The following is an 18,159-nucleotide window of genomic DNA, read 5'->3' on the forward strand; positions in this document are numbered from 1 at the left end:
ATTAGTTGTGTGCATGTTTTGCTATAGCACTGACTGATGTGTCAGATTTATTAGTTGTGTGCATGTTTTGCTATAGCACTGACTGATGTGTCAGATTTATTAGCTGTGTACTTGATTTGCTATAGCACTTATTTTTGTGTCAGATTTATTAGTTGTGTGCATGTTTTGCTATAGCACTCATTGATGTGTCAGATTTATTACTTGTCTTTTTTGCTTGCTGAGAATAGGTATAATTTCTTCATTTCAGATCTGCATAAGATAGCCTGTCATAAGATGTCTACTGAACATACTTGATTGTAAGGTGGGTCCAACTGCAAACTGCACAGACCCAGATCAGCTATCATATAATGTGCTGGCAGATCCAGATCTACCAGTATGCAGTTTTGTTCAGGGTAATCAGTAGCAAACTAACAGCAGTTCAGGGTCAATGTGAATCAGACAATGAAGTAGAAGAATGAACAGAAGATGCCATCCAACACCTAGTAGCCCCAAAAGGGAAGGATGTACAATCTGTATCATTTTATAGACATTCTTGAAGGATAGGCAATCGATGAGATCCAATGAGAACAAAATGCAAAATGACTAAAATGTTAGACATTTTATTACAATGCATTCAAATGGACTGAGAGGGTTGCATTTTTTCAAAAGCTCTTATATCAGCAAAACCAGAGAAATGTTGGAGTCTTGATAAAGTTATATAGCTTGACCACTATACACACTTTGAACCATGACCACGAGGATAAGAACTGCAGCAAAGATCAAATAGGTGAGGAAACAAGCCAAATTATGGACCATCATTTTTGCTGCATATCTCGTCCTCTAGCAAAGAGATAAAACAAACAATATGATTAATGTTAGTCCTTTATGGAATACTGCCACAACGTACCAACAAAACTGAAAGTGAATCAACTGTTTTGGGGGATTTTTGTCTGTTTTTTCTCCAAAATCTCTCTTACTTCAGTCAATGCATATCCCAGCTTGTTTTTACCACGCCAGGTTTTACAATTTTGAGCCTTTGGATTGGATGCCCCCATACCTATTCCCCAAATTCTATCCCTTGGACTGGCTTCTGCTAAAATTTTGTCACCTGTATCAAATAAAGCCTTCTTCAACTCCTCATTCTGAGAAAACTGAAAAGAAGAAGTCATCTTTATAAGTCACCTTAAAGTAAAACCTATTTTGACACACAAGCACTTCTACAAAGAATTAAAAACAATTGGCCTCTGATGACAGATAATCTCGATACAGACCATCATAATACTGTACTCCCTCATTATATTGCCATCCATAGCAGTCTCTAAGTAAACCAACTTTTAGTGAGACTTCCTATAATGGAGTACATTATGCTTACAATTTCACTATTACATAATGAAATGTGATCCCTGACCATACCCACCTCATAACATGGGCATTGATATAATGAATGGCCTTATAGCGAGGGAGTACTGTATATGAATTGACCTTTATAACAACAATCTGCCTTCTGTTTAACTAAATGTTTCAAATTTTTCTCTTCAAATTGACATTTTAAATTGGCTTACTTAGAAGTTTGTGTGCGTGTGTGTTTGTGTGCATGCATGTGAGTGTGTGTGATTTGGAATTTAACGTAGTTTTAAAAAAAAATCAGTCATATCGCTACGAAGTCTGCAGTGTGGCAGTTTATAGTGAGGTCTAGCACTGGGGCAACATGCTGCTGACATGTAGCATGATGTCCCACCCAGTCACATTATCCTGACACCAGGCTGACCAGTCCTAACACTAACCTCTTACTGATGTGTGCCAAGTGAGGCAGCTATTAGTACCATTCTGAAAAGTCTTTGGTATGACTCTGCTGGGATTCAAACCCGTGAGCTGCATCCAAGGCAGATGCTCTAACCACTTAAGCCAGAGTGGTCAATAAGTTTGAGACTCTTTCTGAAGGTAGGGAAGTTAGAAAGGATCAAAAATATATATCTCCATGGTTATAAAATTTTACACCTGATAATGTTTTTATTCTGAGTAAAAGTTTTGATATATTTAATATATGAGGGAATCCTCATATTTTCCTTGGAGTAAAACAAGCCAGGAAATCCTCATGTTTTTAGTAAAACAAGACAGGAAATCCTCATATTTTCCTTGGAGTAAAACAAGCCAGGGAATCTTCATATTTTCCTTGGAGTAAAACAAGCCAATGTTCATAGAATTCAAAATATTATGACACTGCATTTTAATCATCTCTGCCTGATTGATGCTCAGGGCAAAATTTATTGCTGCCAATCAAGTAATAAGAACTATAATTAAGAAAACCCAATTTGAGGCAGAAAATTTGATATCTTTCTTAAAATGAGGACATGGTCAACATGATAAGTAGTCTCCCACAACTATGGCTTTTCAAGTTAGTTTACTGTACTCTTCTTTTCTTTCTTAAAGTGCAAAACAAATTTTAAATATTCATTCAAATTTAACATCATCTGAATCAGCCAAGTATTCAGGATAAACACTTTCTATTTTGAGATCGAGAGGAGGTATGTCAGATTTATGACAGGAGGAAAAATCATTTCTGCAACCAAAGATTGCCTAAAGTTGCAGCTTCTGCATATCTGTCATAATGGAACTTAGAATCTATTCTGTATCCTGTAAAGATGAGGTTTTCTATGTAAAAATGATGAACAAAAAGACATATTATACCAAAATTAAATGAATGGTCATGAAATATGTATTATTTTTTCATCCATTTTCACTGGAAACAACTAGTTTCTTTAATTAAATTTTGATTCTAAAACTACTAAAAAGTAGATTAATTATTATTACTCTGTACAAACACAAACATTTTACTTGAACTGGATGATTTGTATTATGACACTACCAGAATGAAATTCATCATAATTGTCATGATGAAAGGTAGTGTTAAATAATTTTACAAGATCTTGAATTTCAGTTACCTCAGTTCAAATTTAAAAGTTAAAAGACTGAGAGAAAACGTATGATACATTCTTAGTAATATGCATACAATAAGACATTAAAATGATTCAGCTATTAGGAATTCAGATATCGGAGCTTGTTAAATAAGAACTCCCTCTCTATAGAGCCATTCATTGTTATTCCATTCCTGTTACAAGGTAGGTATCTTAATGGATCCATTTTCATTATGTAGATGTGAAATTATATGTATCAGGTACATCATTTGAAGGAATAATTCATTTAAACAACAAATATTATTCTACAGTGGTTCAAACAAACAATTTATCTTAGCTTAAAAAAGCAATATGATGAATGTTTTAATATATAGCTTTCAAAAACATTACGTGCAGGACATAAGGAATACTAATGATACTAGTGTTATTAAAGCACAGCCATCCAGGCAGATCAAAAGAATATAGGTAGGCAGATAAAGAAATAGGTAGATGGTGAATGGAGATTAATTATCATTACTTTCTATACATATTCAATGAGGCTGAATGGGACTAAAATAAGTACTCACTAGTCATGTTAATCAGGTGGTACATATATGCAGGTCAAATTATGTAGGAATTTTGTGGAGATTGAAACTGGTGCCTGTTATTGACAAGAAGTCAATAGATTAAGACGATGTATTAGATTAGGACTATTTATTCATATCTATATTGATTTATCAATAAACAGTACTCCTGTTACCTATCAAATATTAGCAACCATTGGGTGACCAGATTTAAAAGTAAAGCAGCCATTTAAAAAAGATGGGTTGCATGCCAAATAAATTGATCACCTCAGCCCCTGAGAGAAGAAATCCATTAAGTGGAGAATTAATGGAAGTGGATGACAAAAAGTGTCAAATTGAAGAGTACATATTAAAAAACATCATGTTATTCTTAAGGTCTGTGTAACAAATATGTCAATAGTCATTATTTGTTTCAACTTCGGACCAGTCATTAAAATTAACTACGTGCAGTTCTATTAATGATCTGTCTACATATGCCTGAACTATAGTTAAAGGGCCTTAACCATGATTTTATTCCGATGACAGTTTAAATTAATAAAACACTAGCCATAAATGTGCTTATCATAGTTAAACTGACACTGATGACTACATTTTATGTGCCTCCATGAAAGTGCCTTTCCAGATCTATACCATTAACTAAGGCAGATTGCACAGGTGATGTATTTGAATTGATCACTTGCAATGGGCTTTAAGCCAGTCTAGTCAATGTATATAAGCCAGTCTAGTCAATGTAAATGCAGATATTTAATGTAGTAACTGGTTGTTTCACAATCAAAATGTGTTATGTGTGAAAACTGAAAATTCATTCTAAATTTTCAGTCACTAATTTTAGTCACAACCAGTAACTTTGATAAATGAGAATAAAGCTGTGAATGATAATGCAGCTGAGACAAAAATGGTTGTACTCTGTAACATTATACATGTGTAACCGACCAATCAGAACCCTCTGTGCATGAGTCATGGCTCCACTGGTACTATCTACAGGTGTCTGCCTCTTTGATAGCACTCTGTGTTAAGACCTCACAGTAGTCATTTGTATATATTAAAGTTATTGATAGTTAGAACACGGCATCTCATTTATGTTTTAACACAATAACACAACATACTCTGTATCAAATGTCAATAACTAACCTTGGCCTCATTGCCTTTCTTGACAATTTCCACTGAGAGATCATTCCACACTTGCTTGTCAAAGTTGCTGACTTTTCTCCCAAGTTTCTTGTGCTCTTTTGGGTCACTTGAAGCCAAAATCTGTTTTGCAATAACAACATCTTTGAAGGTCACTGCAATTTTAGAGGACATACAGAAATATTAAATCAATATCTAATTTGATCAATTTTCCATTGTCAGGAGTAAGCTCCTTATTTTTCTAAATTATGACTATGACCAGGCAAGCTAAAGTTAAAAGTCCTTTGTCCGTCTACCCTACCCCACTCCATAAATGTCAACATCTTTAAAATTCATTTTTCTTTTTTTCTTTCCATTTTGTTGATTTGCAATAATACAGTAACATCGTTCTGCTGTAACACATATTAGTTACTGACATTATATTGTATTAACTATTTGTTACTTTAATATCACATTAGTATGTTTCAATGTTTTTGCAGTATTATGTCTACATTATTCATATCAGCCACATTTTAACAATGAATACTGTTAAGGAGGAGATAACTCAGAATAACTTATTCAATTTCCATTCTATGACAATATTTATGGTCAATATTGCTTACACCAAACCTTGACATTTGTTCTGAACCTTGTGATTGACAGAACTTCAGGAATCTCCCAGTTAAATACCTCAATAAAACTTATGGTTGTTCATGACTTTCCAATTAATATGTCCTCTATAGTCCAATTAGGACAGCCATCTGTCCAAGAGCTTGGGGCCTAGGGGTTCAGACTTGGGACAATACAATCATAGCTTTCTGTCCAAGGGCTTGAGGTTTAGGACCATATGATGAATGCTCTCTGTCCAAGGGGCTCAGACTTAATACAATCATAGCTTTCTGTCTTAGGGGCTCAGACTTAGGACAATACAATCATAGCTTTCTGTCCAAAGATTTGGGAGTTGGGACCATACAGGATAACTTAAACCAAAACCAGACATTACAGAAAAAGCAATATTTCTCCTATAATGACTGAATACACAAAAACAACAGCCAAGTGGACATGCTGCATCAAATATTACAAACACCTCATAAATGTGTTTTGCTAAAGTTATTTTTTAAAGAAAATTTTCACAACATATTCTTAAAAATTCCAATATTCATTTAGATTATTGAAAATATGCTGATTATTCACAAATTAAACAAACCTCAAATATACATAATAAAATAGATAATTGGCTAATATTGTTTCGCTGTTGTTGAGACTGAACCCATTAAGATTTCATTCAATGAAAATAAAAAATAGTTTTTCATCAATTGTGATAGAACATAGAATAGTGAAATAATGTAAAGTATATCCAAAACTTTGATCTAATTATTCCTAACTTCAGAGATCATGTAAAAAAATGTGACAACAATGTTACATTAATTAATACACATTATCAATTTGAACATTAATTTATACACACTCAGTTCATATTTTGAAGAAATTAGTTCATTTCTTTTTGGGTAATCCCTGTATTTCTCTAATGCTAGGAAAGTCTCTCAGATTTCTTAGTTGCATAATTTTCACATGGACATCATCTAACTCTGTATTGCAAATTTCTGTTGAAGATAAATACTGGAATCGCATTCATGCAAATAATCATGAAATATGTGTTCATCCTTGAGCCAAAGCTTTGAGTTTTGTCTTAGAATTTTGAGCTCACTACAAGCAATCAGGAAATTTGTGCTCATCACTAAACCAAGCTTTGAGTATCATCTTAAAATTTTAAGTTCAATACTTTGTTTTGTAATCATGCTTCTCCATTATGAACTCTGTGATATAATTTGATCATGCTTCTCCATTATAAACTCTGTGACATAAATGTTTTGAAGCAATGTCTTTTGTTTGGTTCCCTTACTCTATTTGATCACATGTGCAAATAATTAAGTTAAACTCTACTGTACTTTAATGATGTTAACTTCATGATAATATTTAAATCAGTGTTTCAATGGTCAATTCAAATGAGTTGACTGTCAACCATACATAAAAGTGACCTCTAGCTTTTATGCAAATAGAATTACTTGATTTGAAACAACTGGCATTTTAACTAGGATTTCACAGAAGTGCTTCCAGGCACCACTGTGAATGTTGAATGACACTTTTGACTTATGAACAGAAGATGGCATGCCACATTTTGCAAGATTATAAGAAAAATAATAAATACAAATTTTACTTGCCAAGAATTCTTTAATTGGTATTTAATTTCTTAATGTTACCATAGTAGGCATTTACCAACATTTCCATTAATCAACATTTCATAGAATATTACGTTACTTTCAACATATTGGGAATTTTTTAAGAAGAAAATTGAACAAAACACATTATTTCCTATTAAAACATACATATTATGTGATGCTTATCTAACATTTGTATGCACTCATCATTGTTTTCAATGATAAAATGAACAATTTTAGTCACATTCTGCAAACAGGGCCATGTTAGGTACAATTGTGGACATTTCAGGGTACCCTGATATACTGACTATACCTGCTTACTTATTAGGTACAACTGTGGACATTTCAGGGCACCCTGATATACTGACTATACCCGCTTACTTATTAGGTACAACTGTGGACATTTCAGGGCAGCCCGATATACTGACTATACCTGCTTAAATATTAGGTACAACTGTGGACATTTCAGGGCAGCCTGGTATACTGACTATACCCGCTTACTTATTAGGTACAAGTGTTGACATTTCAGGGCAGCCTGGTATACTGACTATATCTGCTTACATATTAGGTACAACTGTGGACATTTCAGGGCATCCTGATATACTGACTATACCTGCTTACTTATTAGGTACAACTGTGGACATTTCAGGGCAGCCTGATATCCTGACTATACCTGGTTACATACAACTACAAAACAGCTCAAAGCCAGACCTGTCATCACATAATGTGCTGGCAGAACTGGGTCTATGCAGTTTGTCTTAAGTAATTAGTACATGTACAACAAACAACACAGACCCTGACCTGCTGGTGCATTATGTGATAGCAGATCAGGATGAATGTTATTTGTAGTGTTGCCTGATTTATAAGCAAACATATAAGGAACTGGATAACAGACTGTCTTTTAAAATTATTTGTGAAATGCATTTGCATTTTGTTTATCATTTATTCAGCCGCATTCTAAATTTGTGCTCTTATTAAAGACTATTCTCAGAATAATTACACATGTTCTCTTTTGTTTTAAAGCTACATCAGAAGTAGTAACTTGAAAGCATATAAAATTACAGTGGAACCCCATTAAAACGTGATATTTGGGGTAAAAAAAATTGAATTGTGTTAATGGCGGGGTCACATTAATGTGGAGTTTTACAGTATTTTACTTTTTTCAGATAACAAACTCATTGGCACATATACGTGTATTCCTGTCTAATGTATATCATGAATATGGTATCAACACCATTTACTACTGTGTCATCGTGGAATTCAGTTCATCCATAATGCTGTAATTCCATTGAAAAATTGCACACAGATTGACAATATTCAATAATTTGTCCCAGATCATTGTGTCTGAATTCAACATCTAATATATAGCATGAACAGGTTATTAACACAGTTTACTTGCAGTCTGATATCATACCGTCAGGGCTTGCAATTAATCCATAATACATGTAATTCCATTGCAAAATCTGCATACATATTTAAACTATTCAATCATTCTGTCCACAGATTATTGTGTTGAAATACAATGAAAAAAATTAACAGCAAAATTGGGTTAAGAAACACGAAGCACGTGTACAGTTTATTACGTTCTAGGGTCTATGAACGGTATCTGTACAAATTTCATACTGCTAAAATTGTCTCATATGCGTTTCGGTGTACATTTATCCATTGTAAATTTCCAATAATTAGTACTTGTACGCATATTCATCTGAATGACTACAGCAAGAATAATTAACGATCAACACATGCTTTCAGCGTGCATATAACTTTTACTTCAGATTTTGTGAATATCGAAAGAAACGTGTGAAAACTACTAAGCTAATCATTGCACAAAGTGCATAGAAAGACTTGCATCTGTGAACTTGCTTTTCGATAATGGTAAACCATTTTTATAAAAATTAGGAAATTAATAATGAGTTCATAAGCAAATACCATACACATGTAAAACTCGAGAACTAAGTGCAGTAGTCCTGCAATGGTCATGAGTCACTTTTATAAAAAAAATGTGAAAGCTGAATGCATGCACAATTTCATACCCTTTCAATTTCCAGCTATTAATATAGTGGACATTATTTACTGGTCAACTGATTGCATCTAATAAGACCACTAAGCCCAGCCAACATGTTGGCGGTTTTCGTTTTATGATGTTTATTAAATTGTGAGACTCTTTGATCAACCAACACATTGTCTGCTGCTTGGTTGTGTATGCAGTTAAAGAAGAAACACATGTTGGCTATTCTTTGAGCAACGATTGTATACAGAATTAGTTGAAGACAATCACAAAGACGACTTACTGGCTTTACTCATGGATCAGAAATAAATAAAATTTCTGATAATGTTTATTTTGGCACAACACTTCAAGAACTTGGTGAAATTGTTAAATTCCAGAAGCTAGCCATGATTGTATTATATTAAAATTCATATGCAAACTCTTCTCCAAAATGATAACAAACGTTATACACACAATTTCTCGTACTTACAAAAAATTATTTTTTTCCTAGTATGAGAAAAATACAAGTACATGTATTTATAATTTCAGGAACCACACCACAATCATATTTAATTTGAATTCATATGTGATCTCTTCCCCAAAATGATAATTAAATTTTTATACATTATTTCACGTACTTTGAACAAAAAGTATTTTTTTCCGGTACAAGAAAAATACACGTACATATATTTAACATTTCAGAAACCGTGTCACAATCGTATTATATTTGAATTCATATGCGATCTCTTTCCCAAAATAACAGTAATTTTTTTTTACACTATTTCACGTATTTTGAACAAAAAAAATATTTTTTGTGCAAACGAATATATGAAATTTTGGGAGCCATGCAACGACTGCATTATATCCGAATTCACGTCATCATGGGGCGCATTATGGTGGGGTCACACTGTATCTGTATTCATGATATCATGCCATATTAATATCATAACAAGATGACCATATGTATATGGACATATCCTTTTAAACATAATAATAAAATGACAGCATGTTTTTGGGGCCACACCATAGGAACATGACAACGCATATATGGGCCACAACATTTTAGCATCATAACAAAGTGGCAATACATATATGGACTACAACATATTAATATCATAGCAACACATTCATGGGCCACACCACATTAATATTATAGCAAGATGGGAACACATATGAGCCACAACATATTAACAGCATAACAAAATGACAACACATATAAGGACTGCACCATATTAACATAATAGCAAGATAGCAACACATATATGGGCCACACCATCTTAAAATTGTAACAAAATGAAAACACATTTGGGCCACAACATATTAACATCAACATCATAGCAAGATGGCAACATATATAAGAGCCACATCATATTAATATCATAACAAAAAGACAACACATATATGGACCACACCATACTAACATCAACAAAATCACAATAAATATACATATATGAGCCACACCATATTAATGTCATAACAAGATGAGAATACATACATGGGCCACATCATATTAACATCATAACAAGATGAAAATACATACATGGGCCACATCATATTAACATCATAAGATGAAAATACATACATGGGCCACATCATATTAACATCATAACAAGATGAAAATACATACATGGGCCACACCATATTAACATCATAACAAGATGAAAATATATACATGGGCCACACCATATTAACATCATAACGAGATGAAAATACATATATGGGGCATACCATATTAACATCATAACAAGATGAAAATACATACATGGGCCACATCATAACATGAAAATACATACATGGGCCAGATCATATTAACATCATAACAAGATGAAAATACATATATGGGCCACACCAAATTAACATCATAACAAGATGAAAATACATACGTGGGCCACATCATATTAACATCATAACAAGATGAAAATACATACATGGGCCACACCATATTAACATCATAACAAGATGAAAATACATACATGGGCCACATCATAACAAGATGAAAATACATACATGGGCCACATCATATTAACATCATAACAAGATGAAAATACATATATGGGATACAACATTTTAACATTGTAACAAGATGACAACACATACATGGGCCATCACTATTGCTGAATCTTTAGACAAAGAGAAAAATAATCATGTCTTGCAACTGTGAGATGAGGTTTTTTTCTGGTTTCTTATGCAATATAAAGATTTTATTTAGTTTATTTAAATTTTTTCTTTTAAGATATTTCTTGAATAATGTGATTTACCTGCTTTCTGATGATGCATATATTGTTCCATACAGTTGTAAGTTATACCATCCACAACAAACCTGGCTGGATGAAACTGACTAAATGGGGATTTGATGCCATAGAAAAATTCATATCTGCTTACAGCTGCACTGCCTTTGTTGCATATTCTTTCATCAGAATCTGTGTGAAAACATGCAAAACAAATTAAGAATTTTTAAATTACTACTGACTTGATATTCTACAGAGCAAAGTATGGAATACAATTTTAATTCCACCCCACCCCCCAACAGAAATGTACTTTTTATTTTCTGCTTTGTAGTATAGCGTATCTCCATGACACGTGCAGTTCATGTCATGTGATTATTAGAAACAGCAAGATAACAAAATATAGACATTTACTTTGTCATAATACCTGAAAATGAAAGACCACTTTGATTTAAAATAATAATAATAATAATAACAATAATAATAATAATAATAATAAAAATAATAATATAAAGCATTCTTGTCATTACTACTAGGATGAATGTTTTTCCAAAGCTACTTTCAGTACATTTTTTTTATTTCTTTCATGTTCTTTTGACTTAATAAAATTTTGCTGAGAAATATAGAGCATCTTGTGCTGTTAAAAATAGCTAAAATAAAATAAATTGTAAATGCTACAAGGGAAGAATAGGATAACAAGCAGCATGATCTAAGGCAGACAGCTTCTGTAAAATAAGTTGACTGAATTTAATCTCTTCTAACATCTACTCCAAGTAAATATCATTCTAATACATGTCTGTGCCAATTGCTCTGCTGAAAGAAGAACCATCCTTTTTACGAAAAGTAATCTGTAGGAATTTTAAGTCATAACAAAATTTTCAAGAATTTCTTTCTAATGTAGCAGATGCATAAAGCATATTTTTAAAAATAACATAAATTATACAGTAAGTTTTATGCTATCATCTTGTTGTCAGTGCCCTTGCAGAGATACTCTATCTAATATTACTAAAATGGTTGAAGTCTCACATATTGATCATGAGTCTAACCTAAATTTGAAAAATTGTTGTCCAGTTAATTTATTTTCAACTAGTGCAGAAAAGAAGAATAAAAAATGAGGACTTTTTGGTGAGTATTTGGATTGGAAATTGAAGTTCAAAGATATTTTGTATCATTTATATATGAACGTATCCATTTTTAATGCAGTTCAAGGGTTAACCAAACTTGGACACAGCCCTTGCAATATGTAGTGTCACTTGATACTGACCACACCCTTGGACCAACTTATTCTCTGCTTCCTTTTTGATTTATCTAATGATACTGGCACTGCCACAAGTAACAACAGATAAATCATACAATTTTGGAGACCAAATTGTAGGTCCACCATGATATGTCCGTACATCATTAATTATAATCCCATGAAGCTGGTGATTGGACAAGGGCCATGGATTAACAATACAAACTTATGCAATCTTAACAGTTGTACAATACTATGACATCTGATCCAAAAAATCACCAGAAACACAACTCCCTGCTATTTCATCACATGGATAAGATAGCATCATCTATAATCAAGTAATGCCAGATCCAGTGGTGTACTGAGCAAATGAAGTTCACCAAGAATGTTTCATTATGGTTTAATTACTTTTCCCCATAATGAATCTTTGGCAATAATATGGAAAAAAATTAAGTGATAATCTTTTACATAAATAAATGATGCATAACCATATTGAATCTTATTGTTTTTTGTTGTTGAGGGTTTATTCTAATTGCCATGAAGACTGTATTCATTTAAAAATATTATTCAGACATTTTTTGTTTAATTATGACAGTAATAATATAAACTCAAGACTGTAATGGTTAAACACACCTGTACGTTTCTGAAAGCAGTTCAGACTTGGAAAAATTGATAGATCAGGCTCAGCTTCCACAAAACTGCTCAAACATGAGTTCAATCTAGACTGCTTCTTTCATCGGTCATTATTTGGAAAATGCAACAAAAACACAGTGAATAGCCTGAGTTTAAAAAATAATACTCCATGGATTTGCTGATCAGGTGGATAAGCAGCTCCAGTTGATATCATTACTACTTGTGTGACAGTGTGGCTACAAAACTTCGGACAGAAAATGTAAATATACTGATGCAGCTAATATCAAATCAGTCATAAGCTGGTTGTGCATGATAAAAACACAAATCTCCATGTCTACAAGCATGTGACACTTATATATGAAGCAGTGGAAATATTTATAAACTTGCTGCATTAGCCCTGGCAATTTACCAATGTTTTACCTTTTGTAACTCTTCGTTTCTTTGGAGTTGTATTCCGTCCATCACCCATTGCTGATCTTTTTGGCATCTGTAATTTCAATGATAATCGGTAATGATACAAAACAAAAAGATCCTTCTCAGTTGTAAGGACATCTAGATGACATTTTACCCTTTATGTTCACTTGAACAATGGCTAATAATAATAATAATAATAACAATACAAAGACAGGAGACGATAAAGACATTAGGGATTGTTTGCTGTTCAAATAAGAGTGTCCCAGTAAATACCACTAAGAACTTCTAAGAGCACTAAAAGGCATTAAGTAGTCATAAAAGCAATTATTAAATAAAATACAATGAAAATTTCTGTGAATTACTGTTACTTTTCATATATAACCATTATTTTAAGTGATAATAGTGACAGGCAAATTTCACAAAAGACAACCCTCAATGTATTATGGGTTATACTATTTTACTTACCATGTGATTTACCTTTCTTGGATTTCAAAACCAGTGATTCAAAAAATGAAAACCCTTTTTCTCTTATCTCTGTATTTACATACATTGAAACAGAAATGCAAATTTGATATGCGAGTATGCTCCATGTTTCGTACTGTATGTACTATAAGTTCAAGAGATCTTTGGCTGCATGGTAGAAAAGAATCGAGTAATGTGCTGCTTCCTGTCATTTGTAACCAGTCTGGGAGGTACAAAGGTTTACAGTTGACTGGTAAACGAGATTTGCAACTTCATCCATCCAACATTGAAATGAGATTTAATTAAAACTGGTATAAAAGCACTGAGTCAACAAGAAAAGTTGTGACATAGTCGTTTAATTGCAATTCTCATCCAAGGCATTTAACTTGACAAGCTCAACATGATGTCATGTACATAGGAAAATTACAATTATACTTGCTTAATATACTGGTGAGAAGTCTTCACTTTTCACACGGCAGTAAAACCATAACCGCATACGAGTTTAATAACCACAAACTGCATCATGTTCTGAATTGATTGACCACATCAAAAAGAGACCGTCGCTATTACAAAAAACATTTGCAGACACTCTGACACTGAATGCCATGTACATTTCTTTGCACAACGATGATGATGATGATGATGAAAGAAGAAGAGGAATGATAATAATGATGATAAATTAAAAGGTTAAGTATGCTCCTTGTTCAGTAAGGTTGAGAATTCAGAACAAGTAAACTTGAATCAAGGACGAAGTCCAGGACTATGACAATCTCCAATACAAATGTCTACATTGACACAATGTTCTGTATACAAAAAGTACATTAAAAGATTGCTAGCACCAAGAAATAGAAATCTAACAGAGACCGTTTTGTTACAACTCTATGGTCATAAACTAAATAACAGACAGAAACAAAACAATTAAGTTTTGTAAAACTTAACAAACAATTTAATTATCAATACTATAAAATGAAAATGTAAGAGGAATTTACAGTATGAACTGAGTCCAAAATAATCCTACAACATTCTAGTCCAAAAGAATCCAGTGTTCCAAATGAATTTCAGATTCTAAAATGTATTGGTCTACCAGGAGTCCTGATGCGTCACAGACAATGGATCACCATTGACCGCGGAATTGCGCACTCGAGTTTGTTCGGATCTTACCTTTCGGTCAATGGTGAAATCCAAGACTGTCCGAATGCAAATATCGCGCTGTGAGTTGGGATGATGTCCATACGTCAAGATCGGCGAACAATTATTGCATTTTCTCCATTATATAACAAACTGAACGAAGTGTGTCGAGCCGTTTTGAAAACTGAACTATTCTTGATTACGACTGGCCTAAGTTGGAAATTAGCAGACGCAATTAGGATAAACTAGCAGTGTTGGAACTGCCGAGGAGTGCGGACCGGTGTTTTCCCTTGTGTTATATTATTACAGGTTAGAACCCCCATCCCTTGATTTTCTTTGTAACGAGCCCCAGTGATGTCAACAACCAAGACTGGGCGACAAACGTTGAGTTAGACGTAGAATTTGGACATATGAATTAAGATGGCATGGTGTTTTGGTGGTCTATGCATTCATAGTATCGGTGAGTGCGAAAAAGAATTGTGGGAAAATCAACAGTTTGTTGGTGCGTCTCACATTTTAACTTCCCACTATCGTTACTCACAAAATTCAAGACTGAAGTGAAAGTAGAAGTTCTAGAACAGACTTGAGACCAGAAGGTTACATATGTACCACCCTTATAAAATCAATTAGTATAAAATTACACAGTTTATAAACATAAGAGGAAATAAATAATACAAGCCGGTTATATAGGGACTTATTACCTTGGTGATATTGCTAAACGTGCTGAAATAAAGAGCTTTTGTCCACACGTTGTGCAATGCAGTCATCTATATCCTGCAAGCGTTTGATTGACCAAGATCTAGTTCGCTGAAAAGCCTTTTTTTGATAGAATTGAGAAGTGTCTGCCCTAGACCGATGTTTCCGTGTGCCCCCCTCCCCCCCCCCCCCCCAAAAAAAAGAAAAAAGGACCACAGTGGCTTAATAGTATTAAAAAAAATAATTTAAAAAATGTATCTCTGGTTTTAATCAGACTGACCCGCACGGCTATCGATCAATGCCTTATTGACGAATCAAAATATTCCGAATGATGTAAACTCCGCCAAAACGTACCCATCAATTCCGTTGGTGGCTGAGTAATCCACCTGCAAAACACCATAAAAGCAAGTTTTATATATATATATATATATATATATATATATATATATATATATATATATATATATATATATATATATATATAATTCTGAAGTCAGTTTGTTTAGCAATGGCAGGCACAGCTAGCTGACAGTACAATATAGGCTTTTAGTAAGATAATTTAAAATGACTACTAGCATAAAGAGATCGTACGAATAGCACAGTTCAGTCCTGTACGATTTTACAAAGATTTAATTCTGCTAAATGATACGCAAATTGAATTTTGAATGACAAGTCCTGTGTTTCTTTTGGATTTCATTTGCCTGCAGTTTCTTTGTAGAAAATTTATGAATATTTCCTCATCTCAAAGAACATCTTCGTGGGATTTTTGCAACGTGATTTTGAAATTATATATTGTAATTTTATTGACAAGGAATGCATACCATAAAAACTGAAATGTCTTGATTTGTTTTTACCTATGAGTAATATATTCATGCACATTTCATAATGTACCTCTCCGACATTCCTTATCCACATATTAAATCTCTATCTCTCTCTCTCTCACTTGGACACTGAGACGAACCAGACAGAAGTGAATTACAACAATCCAGTCTTGAAAGTACTAAGAAAGACATAAGTTCACTGTATTAGTGGCATCAACTAAAAGAAAATTGCATATGTAACTGACGCGTTTCAGCTCCAGATATGCAACCTTGCATATATGTTCATCATATGGTGGTGTAATGAGAGCGTACTGTTGAGAGTGATACCTAGGTTTCACAATGACAGTGTGAATTTAATGCTGACATTGCTGATACTTGTTGTTTGAGGCAAAGGATATAAATGAGAAAGTCTCTGCATGGTCCCTACTGTGCCTATTGAATAATACAGTCATGTATATGTGTAACTTAGAAATTACAATTGTAATAATTATAATAAGGCCAGACAAGCAATTACAATAAGCAGTGCCAGATTTATGCATAAACTAAACAAGCTACAGCTTAGGGCCTCACAGTCTGATCTCACAGTCTGAAGGGGCCTCTCAAATTTATTTTATACCAAATAGGGTCTATACAGCTTCCCATAGCTTAGGGCCTTGCTCTGTCTAAATCCAGCACTGATAATAGGACATAGAACACAATTAGTTTTACTATATATTATCTACACATGTTTCTCAGTACTGAACTTTGTACTGTGTGACAATCAATACAAATCATATGTTAATCTAAAATACTTTCAAAGATGATTTAACAGTGAAGTTCATTTCAAAGGTTCACCAGCATTTTTGTTTTTGAAAGGCTGGACTGTAAACAAACCAGCGTGCAATGGAACACAGATTTAACTTCCGGATCATTACCAAAGACCTTATTACTCACTGTACAATGTTACCGAAACGAAACACATAACAACCAAACCATAAGATCATATTCTAAAGAATAAACAATTGCCTTTAAATCCATACCAATAATGCCTAAATCTAACTCTTGTATCACCACCAAAAGGAGACAGGAAAAATGCACTAAAAATAGACTGGGACTACATTCATGGTACTGAACTGGAACTATTAATTGTGGTCTGTTTTCAATAAGGCAAGATAAAACATTATTTGTTTTGTTTTGCTTACTTTACTTAAAAACCAAAATACTTTCTTGCAAGATGTTAACACGTCAAAACAGAGTATGGTTTAAATAAAAAGAAGAAAAAAACAAACCTGGTTTGATCTCAAGAAGTGATATTAATTTCCAAAATAATTTCCAAAAGCTGCTTAGAGTTATTCCCCTCCCTTAAGCATAGCGTCTTAATGTATTACCATAGGATTGTGTCCGTTAAAGTTCTGAGTTTTTATTTCCTGCATATTAGGGTTCACAACTCACTTTACATTAGCGTCAGGGTTTGTCCCCTTATACCAAGATTCATCATGAAAGCCCTTTCAAAACTTTATTATTAATGGACTGTAGGCTGTAATTTCTAGGTTACATTTATACAGGCGAGTATTCATAATTTCGACATGACATCATCCCTGTCATTCAACCAATCAAACACAAGACTCATTCGAGTAGGTGATTGACTCAGTTTTATCCTTTTAGATCTTTTACTTCCATAGGGAAGAAAATCCTTCCAGCCAGCTACTTTGTTTTAAAACTAAATATTTATAACCAACAAGATGTTGAAATATATTTCTAAGATTGTCCAAAGTTCATTTTGAGAAATTCAGTGTT

The 18,159-nt window shown here is 33.3% G+C and overlaps 1 protein-coding gene across 4 annotated transcripts; it reads right to left on the bottom strand.

Moving 5' to 3' along the window:
- Positions 1 to 583: 583 nt before the first annotated feature.
- Positions 584 to 15,865, bottom strand: LOC149806529 (protein irg-1-like). Of its 4 annotated transcripts, none has more exons than XM_089954201.1 (5): positions 15,843 to 15,865; positions 13,283 to 13,349; positions 11,029 to 11,190; positions 4,589 to 4,740; positions 584 to 1,130 (listed from the first exon to the last, which is right to left on the bottom strand). In XM_089954201.1, exons 2-5 carry the CDS (start codon positions 13,347 to 13,349, stop codon positions 906 to 908), a joined length of 606 nt encoding a protein of 201 aa, XP_089810327.1. In that variant the 5' UTR covers positions 15,843 to 15,865; the 3' UTR covers positions 584 to 905. The 4 variants fall into 4 exon arrangements, with proteins under 4 accessions (XP_089810327.1, XP_089810324.1, XP_089810326.1 ...); XM_089954198.1 differs by lacking the exon at positions 15,843 to 15,865 and adding an exon at positions 15,568 to 15,718; XM_089954200.1 differs by lacking the exon at positions 15,843 to 15,865 and adding an exon at positions 14,900 to 15,179.
- Between the last annotated feature and the right edge of the window lie 2,294 nt (positions 15,866 to 18,159).

This window comes from Sinohyriopsis cumingii, chromosome 1 (assembly GCF_028554795.1).
Source record: "Sinohyriopsis cumingii isolate HCF-2022 chromosome 1, ASM2855479v2, whole genome shotgun sequence".
Lineage (NCBI taxonomy): Eukaryota > Metazoa > Mollusca > Bivalvia > Unionida > Unionidae > Sinohyriopsis > Sinohyriopsis cumingii.

What these genes read in the sequence shown, in the direction of transcription:
- LOC149806529 (XM_089954198.1), bottom strand. Translation starts at nt 15,633, where the DNA reads ATGACTGCATTGCACAACGTGTGGACAAAAGCTCTTTATTTCAGCACG. An exon ending in GAAACGAAGAGTTACAAAAG is followed by an intron (nt 11,191 to 13,282) that starts GTAAAACATTGG and finishes GTTTTCACACAG; the next exon opens with ATTCTGATGAAAGAATATGC. An exon ending in TATGCATCATCAGAAAGCAG is followed by an intron (nt 4,741 to 11,028) that starts GTAAATCACATT and finishes CTAAAATTGCAG; the next exon opens with TGACCTTCAAAGATGTTGTT.